The 15,436-nt window shown below is 49.2% G+C and overlaps 1 protein-coding gene across 6 annotated transcripts in view; it reads left to right on the top strand.

Moving 5' to 3' along the window:
* The window catches only part of PIP5K1C (phosphatidylinositol-4-phosphate 5-kinase type 1 gamma), a 47,904-nt gene extending 37,977 nt beyond the window's left edge, over positions 1–9,927 (top strand). For 2 of the 6 annotated variants that reach the window (XR_009557711.1, XR_009557709.1), the window contains exons 17-18: positions 109–6,754; positions 8,178–9,927. Coding sequence is in view for 2 of the 6 variants with exons in the window: in XM_060275319.1 (XP_060131302.1) it covers positions 6,671–6,754; positions 8,178–8,180 (87 nt within the window). In the remaining 4 variants the exon portion in view is untranslated. The remainder of the gene's footprint in view (positions 1–108; positions 6,755–8,177) is intronic. The other 4 variants (XR_004692771.2, XR_009557710.1, XM_060275319.1 and 1 more) reach the window with 4 other exon arrangements.
* Positions 9,928–15,436: the final 5,509 nt, after the last annotated feature.

Below are 15,436 nucleotides of genomic sequence, written 5' to 3'. Positions count from 1 at the left end.
CTCGTTGTAAGGCAAGCTTGCTGTGTTTCCCCTGAGTTGGGTAGACAGCCCAGGAGGCGATGACTCCAAGGACTATCGGTGAACCGGCCTTGGTCCTTTTCTCTCCAGCCAGAGTCGGGTTCAGAGGACGAAGTCTAGGGAGGCTGAATCAGGGAAAAAGTGAGTCTGGGTGCTTAAAAGTTGTGTGTGTGTGTGTGTGTGTGTGTGTGTGTGTGTGTGTGTGTGTGTGTGTGTTTGGAGTGGGCGCAGATTCTCACGCTGAATCTCATCTGTTCGCTTTTCCCAAACCTGCTAGAACTTAGACCAGACATGCCTCGGCCCTACCCCTCCATGGCACCCTGTTTTTGCATCTTGTTTTTGCAATGCCCACCATGCTTTTAAATAAGGAGAAAAAGAGACTCATTTCCCCAAGGAAGTGGCAAGGTTAAGGGCAGAAGTGGCTTCAGTAAGACAGGAAGTGACGCCATGGTTTTTTTAAAAGCAAGACAGGAGATACACCCTGCGCTCCAGTGTCCCAAGTCAAATGGCCCCGGCACATTAGGTCGTATTCTTCCAGTTGTATTCAGTCGTGACTGTCGGAAGATTCAGGACCAATAAGAGAAAGTCCTTCACGCAGTGCGTGGCTAAAACAAATTTGGGCTGGTAAACTCCCTTGCACTTAATTAAACTGGCATCTTACTGATGTCCTAGCTTTCTACAAGCAGGGAACTTTAAACGTGCGCGCGGTTAAACATAGCGCATCGTTAAACTGCGTAACGCCGCTGGCCGTCAACGTCCGCGGCTTCGAAAGAGGGTCGGTGCAAATTTCACAGAGGAGCTGCTGTTGAAGGCTCCTAGCCACAATTGCTAGGCTCTGCCTCCACGGCTAGGGGCATCTGGTCGGCAGGAAGCTGGACCAGATGGGCCACAGGGCTGATCCAGCAAGCTCTCTCCTTGGGTTCCTAATCCCTACTCGTAGACCCATTGAAAGGAAAGACCCCTGGAAGGAAGCAGGAGGAGTTCAACTCCACTCCCTTGCGCAGTCCCACCTTGAAGGCCCGTCATTCTCTAGCTGCCTCTGTGCCCCTCAGACTCTCATGCTGATCCCCTGCCCAGCTGGGGTCGGCTGGGGGGAGATCCGGAGCTGTATCCAACCATGGCTACATCCTCATTATGCATTTGTCGCTTTAAGCAGTTGTGGCTTTCCCCAAAGATTGCTGGGTACTGTAGTTTGTCGAGGGTTCTTAGGAAACCCCCCCCCTCTCAGAACTACAATTCCAAGCATTCCCTGGGAAAGGGTGGGGGGTTTAACCGCTGAGCCAGTCTGCCCGGTTCTGTGAGGGGAATGAGAGCTTCTCCTAACAGCACCCTGACCAAACTACAGTTTCCATGGATCCCTTGGGGTGCAGGAAGCCACGACTGCTTGAAGCGATGCTCTGAATGCATGGCTTGGGTGTCCCTTGTGTTCTGCCCGCAGTGGGGCTACTCTGAGTAGGACTGACACTCACTCCGGCCCTCTCCGGCGGCTTTTAGCTGAACAGTCTCAGCCCCAGATGACTGGGTTTGGCCCCTTTCCTTGTGCCCCTCAGCGACTCCAGCCCAGCCCTTTCAGTTAAAGGGGGCAGTAGCACACACACCCTTGATGGATCCTGCCTTGGATCTGCCTCCCCCCCTCTCTTGCCCCCCCTTCCTTTTCTCCTTTGCTTCTGCAGCAGCTTCTCCAAACAGCTGCAGGAGGGAATCGGCTCCTGTTTTGCTTTTCGTTTCGTTCTTCTTTTTAAAAAATCTGCGCTGTGTGGTTTGAAATGCATGTGAAGTGGAAACACAATCTGCCTGGGTTGCTTTGTTCATTATAACATTTGCTGTTTGGAATTGGCCATCTGGCATTTGTGGACTGCTGTGTTTGTGACTTTCCCGGTTTTGGGGTTTTTTGTTTTTTTTGAGTGTGTCATTCCTCCTCCCGCCAAAAAAAACCCAACCCAACATTCTCCTGCATTCATTGGTTCTGCAACTGTGGGAGGCGTAGCTTCCCTGAGCAGAGCAATAGCAACATGCGTGCATTCTTTCTTCAGTTCAGCCTTCCAGCTAGGATTTGGAAAGAAAACTTGCCCCAAATCCCGGGGGAGACCTGGCCAGTCATCGTACACGATACGGAGCTCGAGGAGCCCAAGGGGGTCAGCCTCTGTACAGTGGCACCTTGGTTCTCAAACTTAATCCGTTCTGGAAGTCCATTCGAAAACCAAAGCGTTCCAAAACCAAGGCATGCTTTCTCATAGGAAGCAATGCAAAACGAATTAATCCGTTCCAGACTTTTAAAAACAACCCCTAAAACAGCAATTTAAGATTAATTTTACTATCTAACAAGACCATTGATCCATAAAATGAAAGCAATAATACTGTACTATAAAATAAGACAGTATTGTAGATGATGAAAATGAAAATTTATTTTCCCCCCTTCTTCCCTGCACTGATGATAGTCATTGTTTGGAGGGGGGGCTTTTATCCATTTCCGCAGTCGCACAATCAATCAATCAATCAATCAATCAGTAGCTGAACTGGGTTCCACACAGTCACAAAAACAAATTATCCGAAAAAGCCTCAAAAACAAAAACGCAAAATAAATAGCAAAAACAAAAGCACCAAACTCAATCCGTTCCGGAAGTCCGTTTGACTTCAGAAATGTTTGAAAACCAAGGCGCAGCTTCTGATTGGTGCAGGTGCCCTGGAAACAATAGCCAACAGCAGCGTTGGACGTTTGGCTTCCAAAAATAGTTCGAAAACCGAAACACTTACTTCTGGGTTTTTGGAGTTTGAGAACCAAAGCGTTTGAGAACCAAAGCGTTTGAGAACCAAGGTACCATTTGCTTCTATCCAGTTTTAGAAACTCTGATAGATAAGCTAATTGTCAAACGGCACCTTAAATCGAGATTGCGGTTGCTGCAACCGCAATGTCTGGGTGCCGTTTTCTTTCTCCAGTGAAGCTTGTTGTTGTTATTCATTTCATTTCCAGACCGCTTTATGTTTTAAAGAAAAGAACCTCAAAGCGGTTTATCGAAACATCGCATAAAACAATCCAGAACGAAACCAATTCAAGCTTTAAGGAAAATATTTTCCATCCTTCTCTAAGGGGCATTTGGCTTTACCTACTTAATTTATAGAGCTTTCCTTGTAGCAGAAGAACTCTAGGAAGCTAGTGGGGTGTAGTGGTTAGAGCAGGGGTCAGCAAACGTTTTCAGCAGGTGGCTGGTCCACTGCCCCTCAGACCTTGTGGGGGGCCGGACTATATTTTGGGGGGGAAATGAACGAATTCCTATGCCCCACAAATAACCCAGAGATGCATTTTAAACAAAAGGGCACATTCTACTCATGTAAAAACACGCTGATAATTTAGAAGGTGTTTGGGCCAGATCCAGCCCCGGGCCTTAGTTTGCCTAAGAGAGACTAGGAGCTGGGAGGCCCGGGTTCGAATCCCCACTCCCCCCATGAAGCTCACTGGGTGACCTTGGAGTCTGCTGCTGCCTCCTAGCCTACCTCGCAGGGTGGTTGTAGGTATTAACTGAGGAGGGGGTGAACCATGGACTCCTTGGAGAAAAAGCTGGGAGATAAATACAGAGAATCCCCCAGGCGCTAGCTATGTTTTGCGACTGGTGCGGGTCCAGTTGCAACCACATGGAGATCACTGAGTGCCAGGCTGGCGACTGACAGCTCTCTTGGCTGGTCCCTGCAGCTTTCTTCAGCAGCTCAGCAGAAGAGCTATTACCTTCAGGCGAAGGTCTGTCCTCAGCGAGGTAGTTACTGGACTCAGATGGGCTGTTCCGATTCCTTATAAGCAGGGCTGCTTGCATAGAGCCTTGTCCTTTGGAGTCAAAGAGCTGCGAATTCAAATTCAGATTAGGCCCATAGGGCAGATTTACACCACCCGTCCTTCCTCCCCCTCTCCCTTGGCTGGTTTCCCCCATCTTCACCCACCCAGCCCTGTCCTGCAACAACTGCCCTCGCGGGAAACCTGATTTGCTTCACGGATTTACGGCTCATTTTGTGCACAGATAACAAAATCTTGGCTTCTCAGAGGTGCGAGGGCTTGTTGGTGAGAAGGGGAGACATTTCCTGGGTCGGGCAGCAGCGCTGACTCCCAGGGCCCCTCTCTTTGGGCTTATTTGAGCGAGTGTGTGTCTGTCCTTCCGCAAATTTGCCTGGTAACTCGAGCAAAAGCCGGCCCCTTCTCCAGGAGGGGTTTTCAAGCAGGTGGCACGGCTGCAGAGCCCGTTGCTGATTACAAGGAGTGCTTTTGGACCTTGATTTTGTTTGTTTGTTTGGGTGTCGACCTGAGCTGCATCCCTGCATGCCTTCCTGCAAATGGGGTGTGTGTGTGTGTCGTCCCCTGCCGCAACAACATCTTCCTCCATGCAACTGAGCTCCAGCAAAACCTTTTCCATGCAGCTGAGCTCCAGCAAGTCCTCCTCTTCCCATACAAAAACTGCCTCCATCAGCTTTTCTCTCTGTTTCATGATCATTCATTCTCACCCCTTCCAGCATCATCTTTTTTCTTTTTCTTTCTCCACCTCCCATTCATCCTTTCCCATCTCCCTTTCTCTGCTTGCTTTCTTATTTCCCCCTCCTCTTCCACCCCCAACCCCCCAAAAAATCTTCCATCATCTGCCCTGCCGTGCGCCACCCAGTTCACAGACGGACGGTACTGGATTTATTCCCCCCGCCTGCGCAGGCTCCGAGCGGCCTCTGTTTCCTCTGTGGACGTAAGTGAAATTTGCTGGCGGCGCTCAGCTACAGCTTCGAAATGCCCAGGGGCTGTGGTGGCGGAGGGACCCCCCTTTTTCCTTGAGGCCGATGTCGCTCACGGTGCTAAGCTAGCCGGCCCTAACACGAACAGCTAGTTTATATAGTTGCGTTGCAGTATTTCTACAACCGCCCTGTAAGGTAGGTCGGTATTCTCCCCATATTGTAGATGGGGAAAACTGAGGCTGAGGCAAGATGGGGGAAAGCCGGTGGTTTCATAGTGAGTTCACGGCAGACTCTTCCTAATTCATCGTTCAGGTTTCCCCAAGCAGCTATCAAGGCCAGCTGTGTTGGTCTTTCCCCACGGCAGAAATTCTTTTGTTTCTGTTGCAAGGTAGTAGAGAGCGAATTCTTGGTGGTATGCAGGGAGGAAAGTCAGTTGAGGGATGCGTACACGCACATATATAGAGAATCTATTTCAGTATTGAGTCGGGGAGACTCAGAAACCTCCCTTGGCAGCCCAGAGCTTCATTGCCCCTCTAGTAGCACCCATAGATTTTGGAAGTGGGGCGCAGATAACCTGTGTGGCCCTCCCAAGAACTTTTGGACCCCAGCAGAGCACGAGACTTCATCTGAGGGTCGTGGGTTCAAGCCCCACGTTGGGCGAGATATTTCCTGCATTGCAGGGGGTTGGACTGGATGACCCTCAGGGTCCCTTTCGACTCTACGGTCAGGGCTGCTGGGAACTGTATTCCTGTGGGCCGCTTCTCTTTGCGTTAGAAGAAGGCTTATACTGGTTTGCCTGCAAAGCCTTGCTTGTTGCTTTCTAGAAGTTAGGGGCGTGTGCTTGTATGTGTTGAGGGTTGGCCTAGCTTAAAATCGAGTTAGTTGCCTCTCCAGCTTAGTTGCTTCGCCTTCTCTGTCAGCTGCCTTTGTTTTCTTGTGTATCCTTTATAATAAGCTTCGGGCAGGTCTGTCCCTGGCAATTCCTGGGACACGGCCGGAGCGCTTGGCAGGAAACAGCTGCGCTTTCCACGGCTCCCCCGAGGCTGTTAGAGAGACAACTGGGTGCTGGACTTAGGCGGGCCACCAGCCTGATCCAAAAGGCTCTTACTTTTTGGTTTGCATTTGTAATAAAACGTAATAAAGGAGAAATAACAGATGCTGAATAAAACAAGAGGGGGGGGGAAATCCGGAACTTAAACATACAGGAGCAGATTTCCATACCAAAATCAAGCACGAGAAATGAACATTGCAAGGTTCACAGCTGGGTTTACATTATCCTGTATCTTATTACTCCGGTACGTAATAAAAAGACTCCTTAATAAAGACGTTGTCTTGTTGCCGGCTCTCGACATATACACCAGCTTAATTGTACGTACCATTTCCTAGTTTTTTATTTATTCATTCATATATATATATATATATATATAATTTCCAGCAGGTAACAACCATTCCAAATGTTTCTGCAAATGATAATTCTGGCATTGGTTAAGAGACGTCGTGTGAATTCCCTTGCCCTCTGTTGGCACAGTTTCTTTTAACATAGCCGAATAGTTAAATTATAGAGGAGTGTGCAGCCAGTTAATGCTTCTATGGCTAAATCTCCCCAGAATTTTCTGCCGTATCCCTGCTGTTGTGCTTCCAGCAGGAATCATCTGTGCTGTATTCCTAGTTAAGACGTTTGCAGAGCAGAAACTTGTGTTGTTTTGCAGAAGGGGGGGGGCTCCTGTCTCCCCTCTCGAGGCCAGCGGATAGAGAAGCCGCAGCCCTAAAATATCCGAAAGGCACCCCTTTGTTTGGAGGAAGGCTGGCCTGTGCTCTGTGCTCTCTCTCTTTCTCTTTCCTGCTGCACAGTTGTGCTCCTAACTGTCCTTATTCTCATCTGTCTCTCTCTCTTTCTCTTTCTTCGTTTTCCTTTCCTGCCTGCCTTTGCTCTTGCTTTGCTGTGCAGCAGCCAACAGACGAAAGGAGCTGGGTGTATTCGCCGCTCCATTATAACACTCAGATCCACTCGGTCTCTGACGAGGAGAGCGATACAGTAAGTCGGCTGGGGTGTGTGCATGAGATAACCTTGTGGAGCTCGGGGGAAAAGCTCCTTCTCTGACCGTGCCCTGATGAAGCAGACTCGTTGCATGTCCCCGAAAGCTTGCTTCATTATTCCCAACATTGGTAGATCCCTTATTGCTGTGGATGGCCACTCAAAACCGGTTTGCGCAACAAACCGCTTGGCCGAAACAACAGCATGTGTGTGTATATACAGTCAAACCTCGTTTCTCAAACGACTCCGTTTGTTTCGGCTCCCGAACGCCGAAAACCTGGAAGTAAATGTTCCGGTTTTTGAACGTTTTCTCGGAACCTGAACATCCGATGCAGCTTCTGTTTTGAGTTTCTCTATTGAATTGAGGCTTCCACTTTCAGTTTTCGAACGTTTTGGAAGTCGAACGGTCTTCTGGAACGGATTACGTTTGAAAACCGAGGTTCCACTGTAGCATGCAAAAACCACGTGGCAAAACCTGAAGTTTACAAAATGGGCATAGCGCGTTTTTGAACTTGAGAACCCTACTAGAATCCAGCATCTGACGTTTAGCAGGGAGGGCACCTGCCGGATCTCATGCCAGCAGGGAGTTCCACAGAGCCGGACCCTCAAAATTGACTACACAGCTCCTGGTGTGGGCTACACACTATGCCCCTGAGCCATGGGAGGGGAAACCATTGAGAGTGACCACCCCAAAGATCTCAGCTACCAGGTAGGGATATAAGGGGTCAGGTGGTACTTAAGCTGTTAAGGGTCTTGTAAATTAATCCAAGAATCTTGAACTACAGAAATCTTTCTCCAATACCTGTTTACCCCTTCATGGTTTATATCAATGAAAGAAATGGAGAATTTTGTAGTCAGGTGTAATTCCTAAGCGGTTCTAGTCGCCAGTTAGATAGCCGGTTACATTACAAATGCTGTATTTTACCTTGCATTCTGTCTCAGGTGTGAGAGCTTCCATGATCTTAGGCGGACAGGTTGTTGAAAAACGCAACGGAACTCTGAAAAAGAACCCTGACGTTTGCGCAGCGACGGCCAACGCAACCTTTAAAGCAGGTTTTTCCCCCCAAACTGGAGGTCTCCCGCTGTTGTCAGACTACAACTCCCATCATCCAGCAGTCGGGGAATGATGGGGGTTGTAGTCCGACAACAGCGGGAGAGCCCCAGCTTGGGAAAACCCTTCTTTAAAGCAACAAGGGCCATGCGCTGGCAGCCGTCTGTCCCCACAATTATTGCGGGATTTACTACGCCACAATACATGTGTCAATTTGTATGAAGTAGGCGTATGAGTCTCGACCGGCCAAATGGGGCTGGCGTTGTGCGTCAATGCCTTTTTCCAAATAATACCAGTGAGAAAACTTTTTTTTTTTTGCTCTTCCATTAACTCCTTTCTCTTTCCTTTTCTTTTTTTGTTCCCCTCCTGCAGTAACTTCTATGCAAAGCCCCCAACCCCAAGAAACAAATCGTCCTTCTTGCCACCAGTCGCGGAGTCCCCTCTCGCCCGGCCCTGCTGCCGCTCTGCTGGGACGGGAGAGGGTGGCGTCGGCGTCACACCTCCTGGATCCCGACTCAGCCCCGGGGAAGACAGGAAGAAAAACCTCCGTCAACTGTGTCTCGTTCTCTCCCTCCTTCCCCCCCCCCAAATGCATATTTATCTCCATCTAAGCAGCGACCTGTAAACAGCTCCTCCCACTTGGGCGTGTGTATCAAGTTGGGAAAGGGCCCCTTAATTCTGGGTAGTGACCAATTTATACATATATATCCCCCCCCTCAAAGTGCACTATATTGTAGCTACCTATCTGTAAGTGATACTGTGAACTTTCTCTCTCTTTGTTTTATTTTTTAAATCATGTATTTATTTTTTTCATCCTTGCACAGAATTGTAGCACTGTCGTGCTTTTTTTTTTAAGAATTATTATTAAGGAACAGTTCACTGAACTTTCGGGGGCACGAAGTGGGGGGGGCATCGTCATGAACCTGCGTGGTTGGTCACCTGGGTGGCCGCGTCGTCGTCGTCCCCGGATTCCCTGGGAGGTGGGGAACAGCTTTTCGCTCAGAAAGTGGGGAGATCAAGGAGCGCCCAAGGGACTCAGCGTGGTCAGAAATGCTGCTGTGCCAGGCAAGGTGCAGAACCCAGAAGCAGTCGTTTTGGCTCCCTTGAGCCATTCATTCAAACATTAAGCATTCTGTGTGTGTGTGTTTGTGTGTCAGTTTTGGGCCGGACCTTCTCTCCCCCCCAAATCCGCAGGGGTTCTTCAGCCCATGAGCGAAGGCTTCTGCCGAGCACCTGCGCGCAGCTGGCCCGGCCCAGAGATCTCGGCGAGATGGTGTCGTGCCTGGCGGGGGGGATGAGAGACAGCCCCTCTCCTTGCCTCTTACCATGTTGATCTGCGTTCCTGAAAGAAGTGCGGTGAGGGGGTCCCCTGTTTCGGTGGCCAAAGGCAGCTCACTTCCACCAAAGGTTTGGGTGGCGTTTTTGCACGGCTCCACATCGTATCGACTTTGGAGGACCTTGCACCCCACAAGAGAAGGCTCTGCCACGCCTCCGAGTGTTAACCAGAGTTGGTTATCGCCACAGGATGCAACAGGCAGAGGAAGAGCTATCTGGCGAGGCTTTGCAAGAGAGGCAGGCGAAGCGAGTTTGGGAGTTTGAACAGCTTTTTTCTCTCTCTTTAAAAATTCTCCTTCCTAACAATTTCTGCCCACCTGGTCTTTGGGACAGAACCGGTTTGAGCGTCTCACACGCTGCTCTTTGAAACTGAGACCCCAGGTAGCACGAATCGCGGTTCCTTCGGATATGGGCGGAAGGAGAGGAGGCCTGTCGCATGCCGGAACGGCAGGCGGCATTACAAATCCAGCCCTCCGATGCTCTCCTGACATTTTGGGCTGCAACTGCCATCGGCTCCCCTGCCAGACAGCTGGTGGGAGTTGCAGTTCAAAGCTTCTTGAATGTTTCTCGAAGGCTGCCCCACGCACGTCCCTGAAAAGACGGCGAAGGCAAGCCATTTTCGCAGCCGAGGCTTCGTTAGCTTGCCTGTGCGTACGCTTGCTTGCTCGCTCACTCGCCGTCTGTTTTGTTTGCACAGACAAATGCCCTTTTGGGGAAGCAGTTTCCTTAAATAGCCCTTGAGAAACGAAAGGTCTTTTCATTTCTCAGCACAGCCTTCAAGAGAAAAGCCCGGTGGTGCCTCTCCACGTGGCAGAGCCCCAAATCTGCCTTTGAAACACAGAGAAGCTCTCCCTGCCTTTGCTCGGCGTCCTAGTGATCTGCCTCCACGAACGACCCAGAATTGGAGGGATCCTTTTCTTTGGTTTAAGGGGAAAGATCTCTCCTTGTCAAAGAAACCCGCCACCACCTTCTAGAATTGTTTGGTTTTGCAATTCAACGACGTGTTCTGGGCACCTGAGAGCCGTTTCCAAAGCTCTTTGAGCCTTGGGTGTTACTCCTGGTGAGCGGACTTGATTCCTTCGCCCACCCTTCCTGCTCGCCCTTTCCTCCTGCCTCCATCTTGACAATCCTCCCTCAAAGACCTCTCCAAGGAAGGTCTCGCCAGCTTGGAGCCCTGCCCCTCCGTCGCGGGCGATAGGAGCTGTAATCCGAGCTGTCTTGGGGCACCCGGTTGGCCAAGTCTGCCCCGACGTGAGATCAGCTGCCGTCTCTCGATGCCGCTTGCGCTGTGTTTTTACCACCACCCGTTTAAATTCCCATCCACCCACCCGCCACCCCGAAACAGCTGAGCCCACCCTGTCAGAGCGGGGAGCTACTCCCACCCACCCACCCACCCCCCTCCGATTTCAGCAGGAAAGACAAAATTGGTGCTCTGGCCAGCAGGAAGTGAAATCGGACATATTTTCTTAGAAGTCTACATTAGACCCGTGGGGTGTGCGTGTCTGTATGTACATTATAAATACATATATATATATATTTATATCTCTCCCGGATGTTTAGCGTTTTGCAATGTGTTTTCGGAACTTGAGAGCTCACCCGCCCCTCACCCCCGTTTTGACGTGCTTTGTACAGAAGGTGGTGCGCAGGGTTTTGGGGAGGGGGCAGTGTGGGGCAGGGCAGAAATCCAGCAGGGCTTGCTCTATGTTTTGATGGCCACATATCACTTCTTCTGCTTGGGATTTCTCCTCGCCCACCCACTCCAGAAGTATAAATCGTTGTGTTAACGATGAACCATTGTAGTTTTGCTGTAAAACCAGAGGCTGTTTCCTCTCTCTCTATATATATATAGATCTACAAATGCATCCCGGCAGAAATAATTCCTCTCTCTCTCTCTTGATTTTTAAAGAAAGATTTATCTCCTGCCCCTACGCCCTTTGTAAATAAGTTTGTTTTTTTGAAGCGTGTGATGATTTCAACCTCCATCCTTTCTATAGATAAGCAGATTCTCGGCTCCCATGTGGAAGATCCAAAACTTCTTATATTGCGGGGGGTGGGGGGAGAGAGAAGCAAAATCCTGTTTTTTTAAAAGAGGGGGGGATGCAACCTCTTCCTGCAAAACAGGAGAGCCTTTCCCACTGTTACATTAGATTCTTTCCTGGGGGGTGGGGGGTGGAGGCATTTATTCCACCTCCCCATATCTCCCCACCTCTTCCTTGGTGTGTTTAAGGGTGGGGAGGGTCTCTCGCGATGTACCTCTTGTACTGTTCAGCCCAAATGCCTTGGGGGCATCGAAGCATATTTTATTATTATTATTATTATTACTACTATTATTTCAGCTGTCGTCGGGTGTGGGCCCCTCCGCGCCGTTCATTTTTAACTGTTGTAATTTATTATTAAAACACTTTATTTAAGGAGAATTTCAGTGTTTCATTTTTTTGTGGTTTTTTTTAAAAAAGAAAAAGTTCTCTTGCCTGATATAGTAAGTGGACAATCCTCTTTATGCTTCCTTCTTCCCCTCCCCGCCCTCCATTCTTTTGGAAAGAGGGGATGGCAAAGCAGATTTCTGTATCCAGGCGTAGAACCGTACGGAGGCAAGGTGAAATTCTTGTATGCAATGTCGTCCGTCGCCGCCTTCCGGCATTCCATTCCCCCCCCCCTTTATTTTTGGAAATATCTAATAAAATAGAATGATAAAAGCACTCCTTTGTTGGGTTGTTTTTTTTTTCCAATCCCCTCTTCTTCTTCTTTTCTTTCTTCCCTCAGTTTGGCTCCGATCAAGCTGAGCATTCTGCATTCTTACAAAACCGCTTGTTTCCCTGGAGCTTTCCACACTATTCCCCCCCCCCCAAAAAAAGAAACTTCAGAGATAATTAAAAAATTAAGCAGCGCCCTGTGTTGAAATGATCTCATGTGTAAAAAAACAACAGTACAGAGCCATTGTAAAGAAGCCAGCAGGGAGATTCGGGCGTCATTCGCAGAGCACGGCATTAAACTGTGGAACCCGCTGCCACAGGAAACAGGGAAGGCCAGCTTGGATGGCTTCTAAAATGGGGTTGGACAAATGCATGGAAGAGATGGCTTTGGGCGGCATATTTGGGCGGCATATCTCTCGATAAGAGATTGAGTTGGGGGGGGGAGGCTCGTTTAATTTCATTGTACACAGGTACAACAATAAAGGTATTATTATTATTGTTATTATTATTTCGAGGAATGAAGCAGCTAGTACATGAGCTTTATTAGTATTGAGCTCCCTGGACCAGGGTTCTGGCTCAGTGTAAGGCAGCCTTTATTATTATTATTATTATTATTATTATTCAGTTTATATACCACTCCTTATCAATAGATCCAAAGGCATTGTACAAGGTTAAGAACACGTAATAAAAACATGATTTAAAAAAGCATAACAACAGTCAGAATCCTAGAATTACAGAATTGTGGCTTTGGAAGGGACCCAAGGAGCATCTAGTCCAGCCCCCTGCAACGCAGGAGGAAGTGAGGAACCCATTGCAGTAGTCCAAGCGGGAGATAACCAGAGCATGCAGCACTCTGGCCAGACAGTCTGCAGGCAGGGAGGGTCTCATCCTGCGTTCCAGATGGAGCTGGTAGACAGCCGCCCTGGACACAACTGATCTGCGCCTCCATGGACAGCTGTGGGTCCAAAATGACTCCCAGGCTGTGCACCTGGTCCTTCAGGGACACAGGGACCCCATTCAGGACCAGGGAGTCCTCCACACCAACCTGCCCCCCCAAAAAAAAAACACTTCTGTCTTGTCAGGATTCAACCTTAATCTTTTATCCGCCATCCATCCTCCAGCCGCCTTCAGACACTCACACAGGACCTTTCACTGGTTCTGATTTAAAAGAGAGGTAAAGCTGGGTATCATCCGCATACTGGTGAAAACCCAGCCCAAACACCTGGTGATCTCTCTCGGCGGCTTTATATACGTGTTAAAAAGCATGGGGGAGAGGACGGAGCCCCAAGGCACCCTACAAGTGAGAGCCCAGGGGTCTGAACACTCACGCCCCAACACCACTTACTGGACACGGCCCAGGAGAAAAGAGTGGATTTGCTGTAGAATACATAGAATCATAGAATCATAGAGTTGGAAGAGACCACAAGGGCCATCCAGTCCAACCCCCTGCCAAGCAGGAAACACCATCAAAGCATTCTTGGCATATGTCTGTCAAGCCTCTGCTTAAAGACCTCCAAAGAAGGAGACTCCACCACACTTTTTGGCAGCAAATTCCACTGCCGAACAGCTCTTACTGTCAGGAAGTTATGCCAGAGTAATGGCTCCCACCCCCCTTTGCCCCCCACTTCTGAGCCTGGACTCGCTCTTCCTCTTCAGGGGGCCCGGTGGAAAATGTTGCCTAATCCCCGCCCCCCCAGGATGAGGAAACCATGCTGGCTTGAGTAACGCCTTCCCGGATCCTTCCCTTTCGCTGACGAGGGGATAAGCAAACCACCGACCTCCACTGTTGGGTTAGACGCCGGTTTAAACTCCGAGCTGCTTCCCTAAAGGAAGGCTCCTTTCCCCCCTTCAAAGATCTGTCCTCCTGGTCAAAATCCTTTTGCCCAGAAATCTTTCGAATACAGATCCGATTCCTTGAAGATGGCAAAAACCTCTCGGGCATTCTTCCTCGCGAGAATGCCAAGGTTCATCCTCGTCCTTCTCCAAGCAGGTAAGATGGGAAGTTTTGGGTGCGTTTGGGTTACAATCTCTCTGCCACCCTGAGGACACTGTTGTCATTGTCGTTGTCTTTGGCGATCCCTCGTAACCGAGTAAGATTGTCTTCCATGAAAACAGTCTTAACAATGAATCCGTAAGTGACTGTGGAGGCAAATTCTGGATCCACACGTCCTTCCACAGTGGGGACATAGGTTTCTGGGCAGGAGTTGATCCTGGTGAGGGTTTGCCAAGTGTGCCTTCCTCTTAGCACGTTTCTCCCTTGCGTCCTGAGTTCGAGTGTCTTCAAAGCCCACAACACCTTTGGCAAAGGCTGTTCTCCAACTGGAGCGCTCACAGGCCAGTGTTTCCCAGTTGTCGGTGCTTATACTACATTTTTTTAGATTTGCCTTGAGAGAGTCTTTGAACCTCTTTTGTTGACCCACCAGCATTACGCTTTCCATTTTTAAGTTCTGAATAGAGGAGTTGCTTTGGAAGACGATCATCAGGCATCTGCACAACATGACCAGTCCAGCAAAGTTGATGTTGAAGAATCATTGCTTCGACACTGGTGATCTTTGCTTCTTCCAATACACTAAATAGAAGCAGGATAGACAATCACGGGAAATGAAGATGCTTCTTCCAATACACTGGCATTAGTTTGCCTGTTTTCCCAAGTGATGTGTAAAAATTTTCGGAGATCATAGAGTTGGAAAAGACAACAAGGGCCATCCAGTCCAACCCCCTGCCGAGCAGGAAACACCATCAAAGCATTCTTGACATATGCCTGCCAAGCCTCTGCTTAAAGACCTCCAAAGAAGGAGACTCCACCACACTCCTTGGCAGCAAATTCCACTGCCGAACAGCTCTTACTGTCAGGAAGTTCTTCCTAATGTTTAGGCGGAATCTTCTTTCTTGTAGTTTGAATCCATTGCTCCGTGTCCGCTTCTCTGGAGCAGCAGAAAACAACCTTTCTCCCTCCTCTATATGACATCCTTTTATATATTTGAACATGGCTATCATATCACCCCTTAACCTTCTCTTCTCCAGGCTAAACATGCCCAGCTCCCTAAGCCGTTCCTCATAAGGCATCGTTTCCAGGCCTTTGACCATTTTGGTTGCCCTCTTCTGGACACGTTCCAGCTTGTCAGTATCCTTCTTGAACTGCTGTGTCCAGAACTGGACACAGTACTCCAGGTGAGGTCTGACCAGAGCAGAGATGCTGCCAGGGGCACAAATGCTTTTGTCCAGGCACCCCCAAACTTCGGCCTTCCAGATGTTTTGGACTACAATTCCCATCTTCCCCGACCACTGGTTCTGTTAGCTAGGGATCATGGGAGTCGTGGGCCAAAACATCTGGAAGGCCACAGTTTGGGGATGCCTGCTTTTGTCAGTAAATAAATGCAAACAAGTTTTTAGATGTGTCTTCCAACTCTAGAGTTCTAGATCTCACACAGTAGATTCCCACCCCCAAGGCTCCTCTGGCCCCAATCTCCCACCTTTCTTCCTCATGTAAAACCACATCACCTCGCATGTATCTGCTGCCTTTCGCCATACGGCTGTTTCGGTTTAATCTGAAGCAACGCTTTGGTTTTTCCTTCTCTGCTGTGTGCGAGGGCTAGGGGGGAT

This window comes from Zootoca vivipara, chromosome 6 (genome assembly GCF_963506605.1).
Source record: "Zootoca vivipara chromosome 6, rZooViv1.1, whole genome shotgun sequence".
Taxonomy (NCBI): Eukaryota; Metazoa; Chordata; class Lepidosauria; order Squamata; family Lacertidae; genus Zootoca; species Zootoca vivipara.
This window is presented reverse-complemented; position numbering and strand designations above follow the sequence as displayed.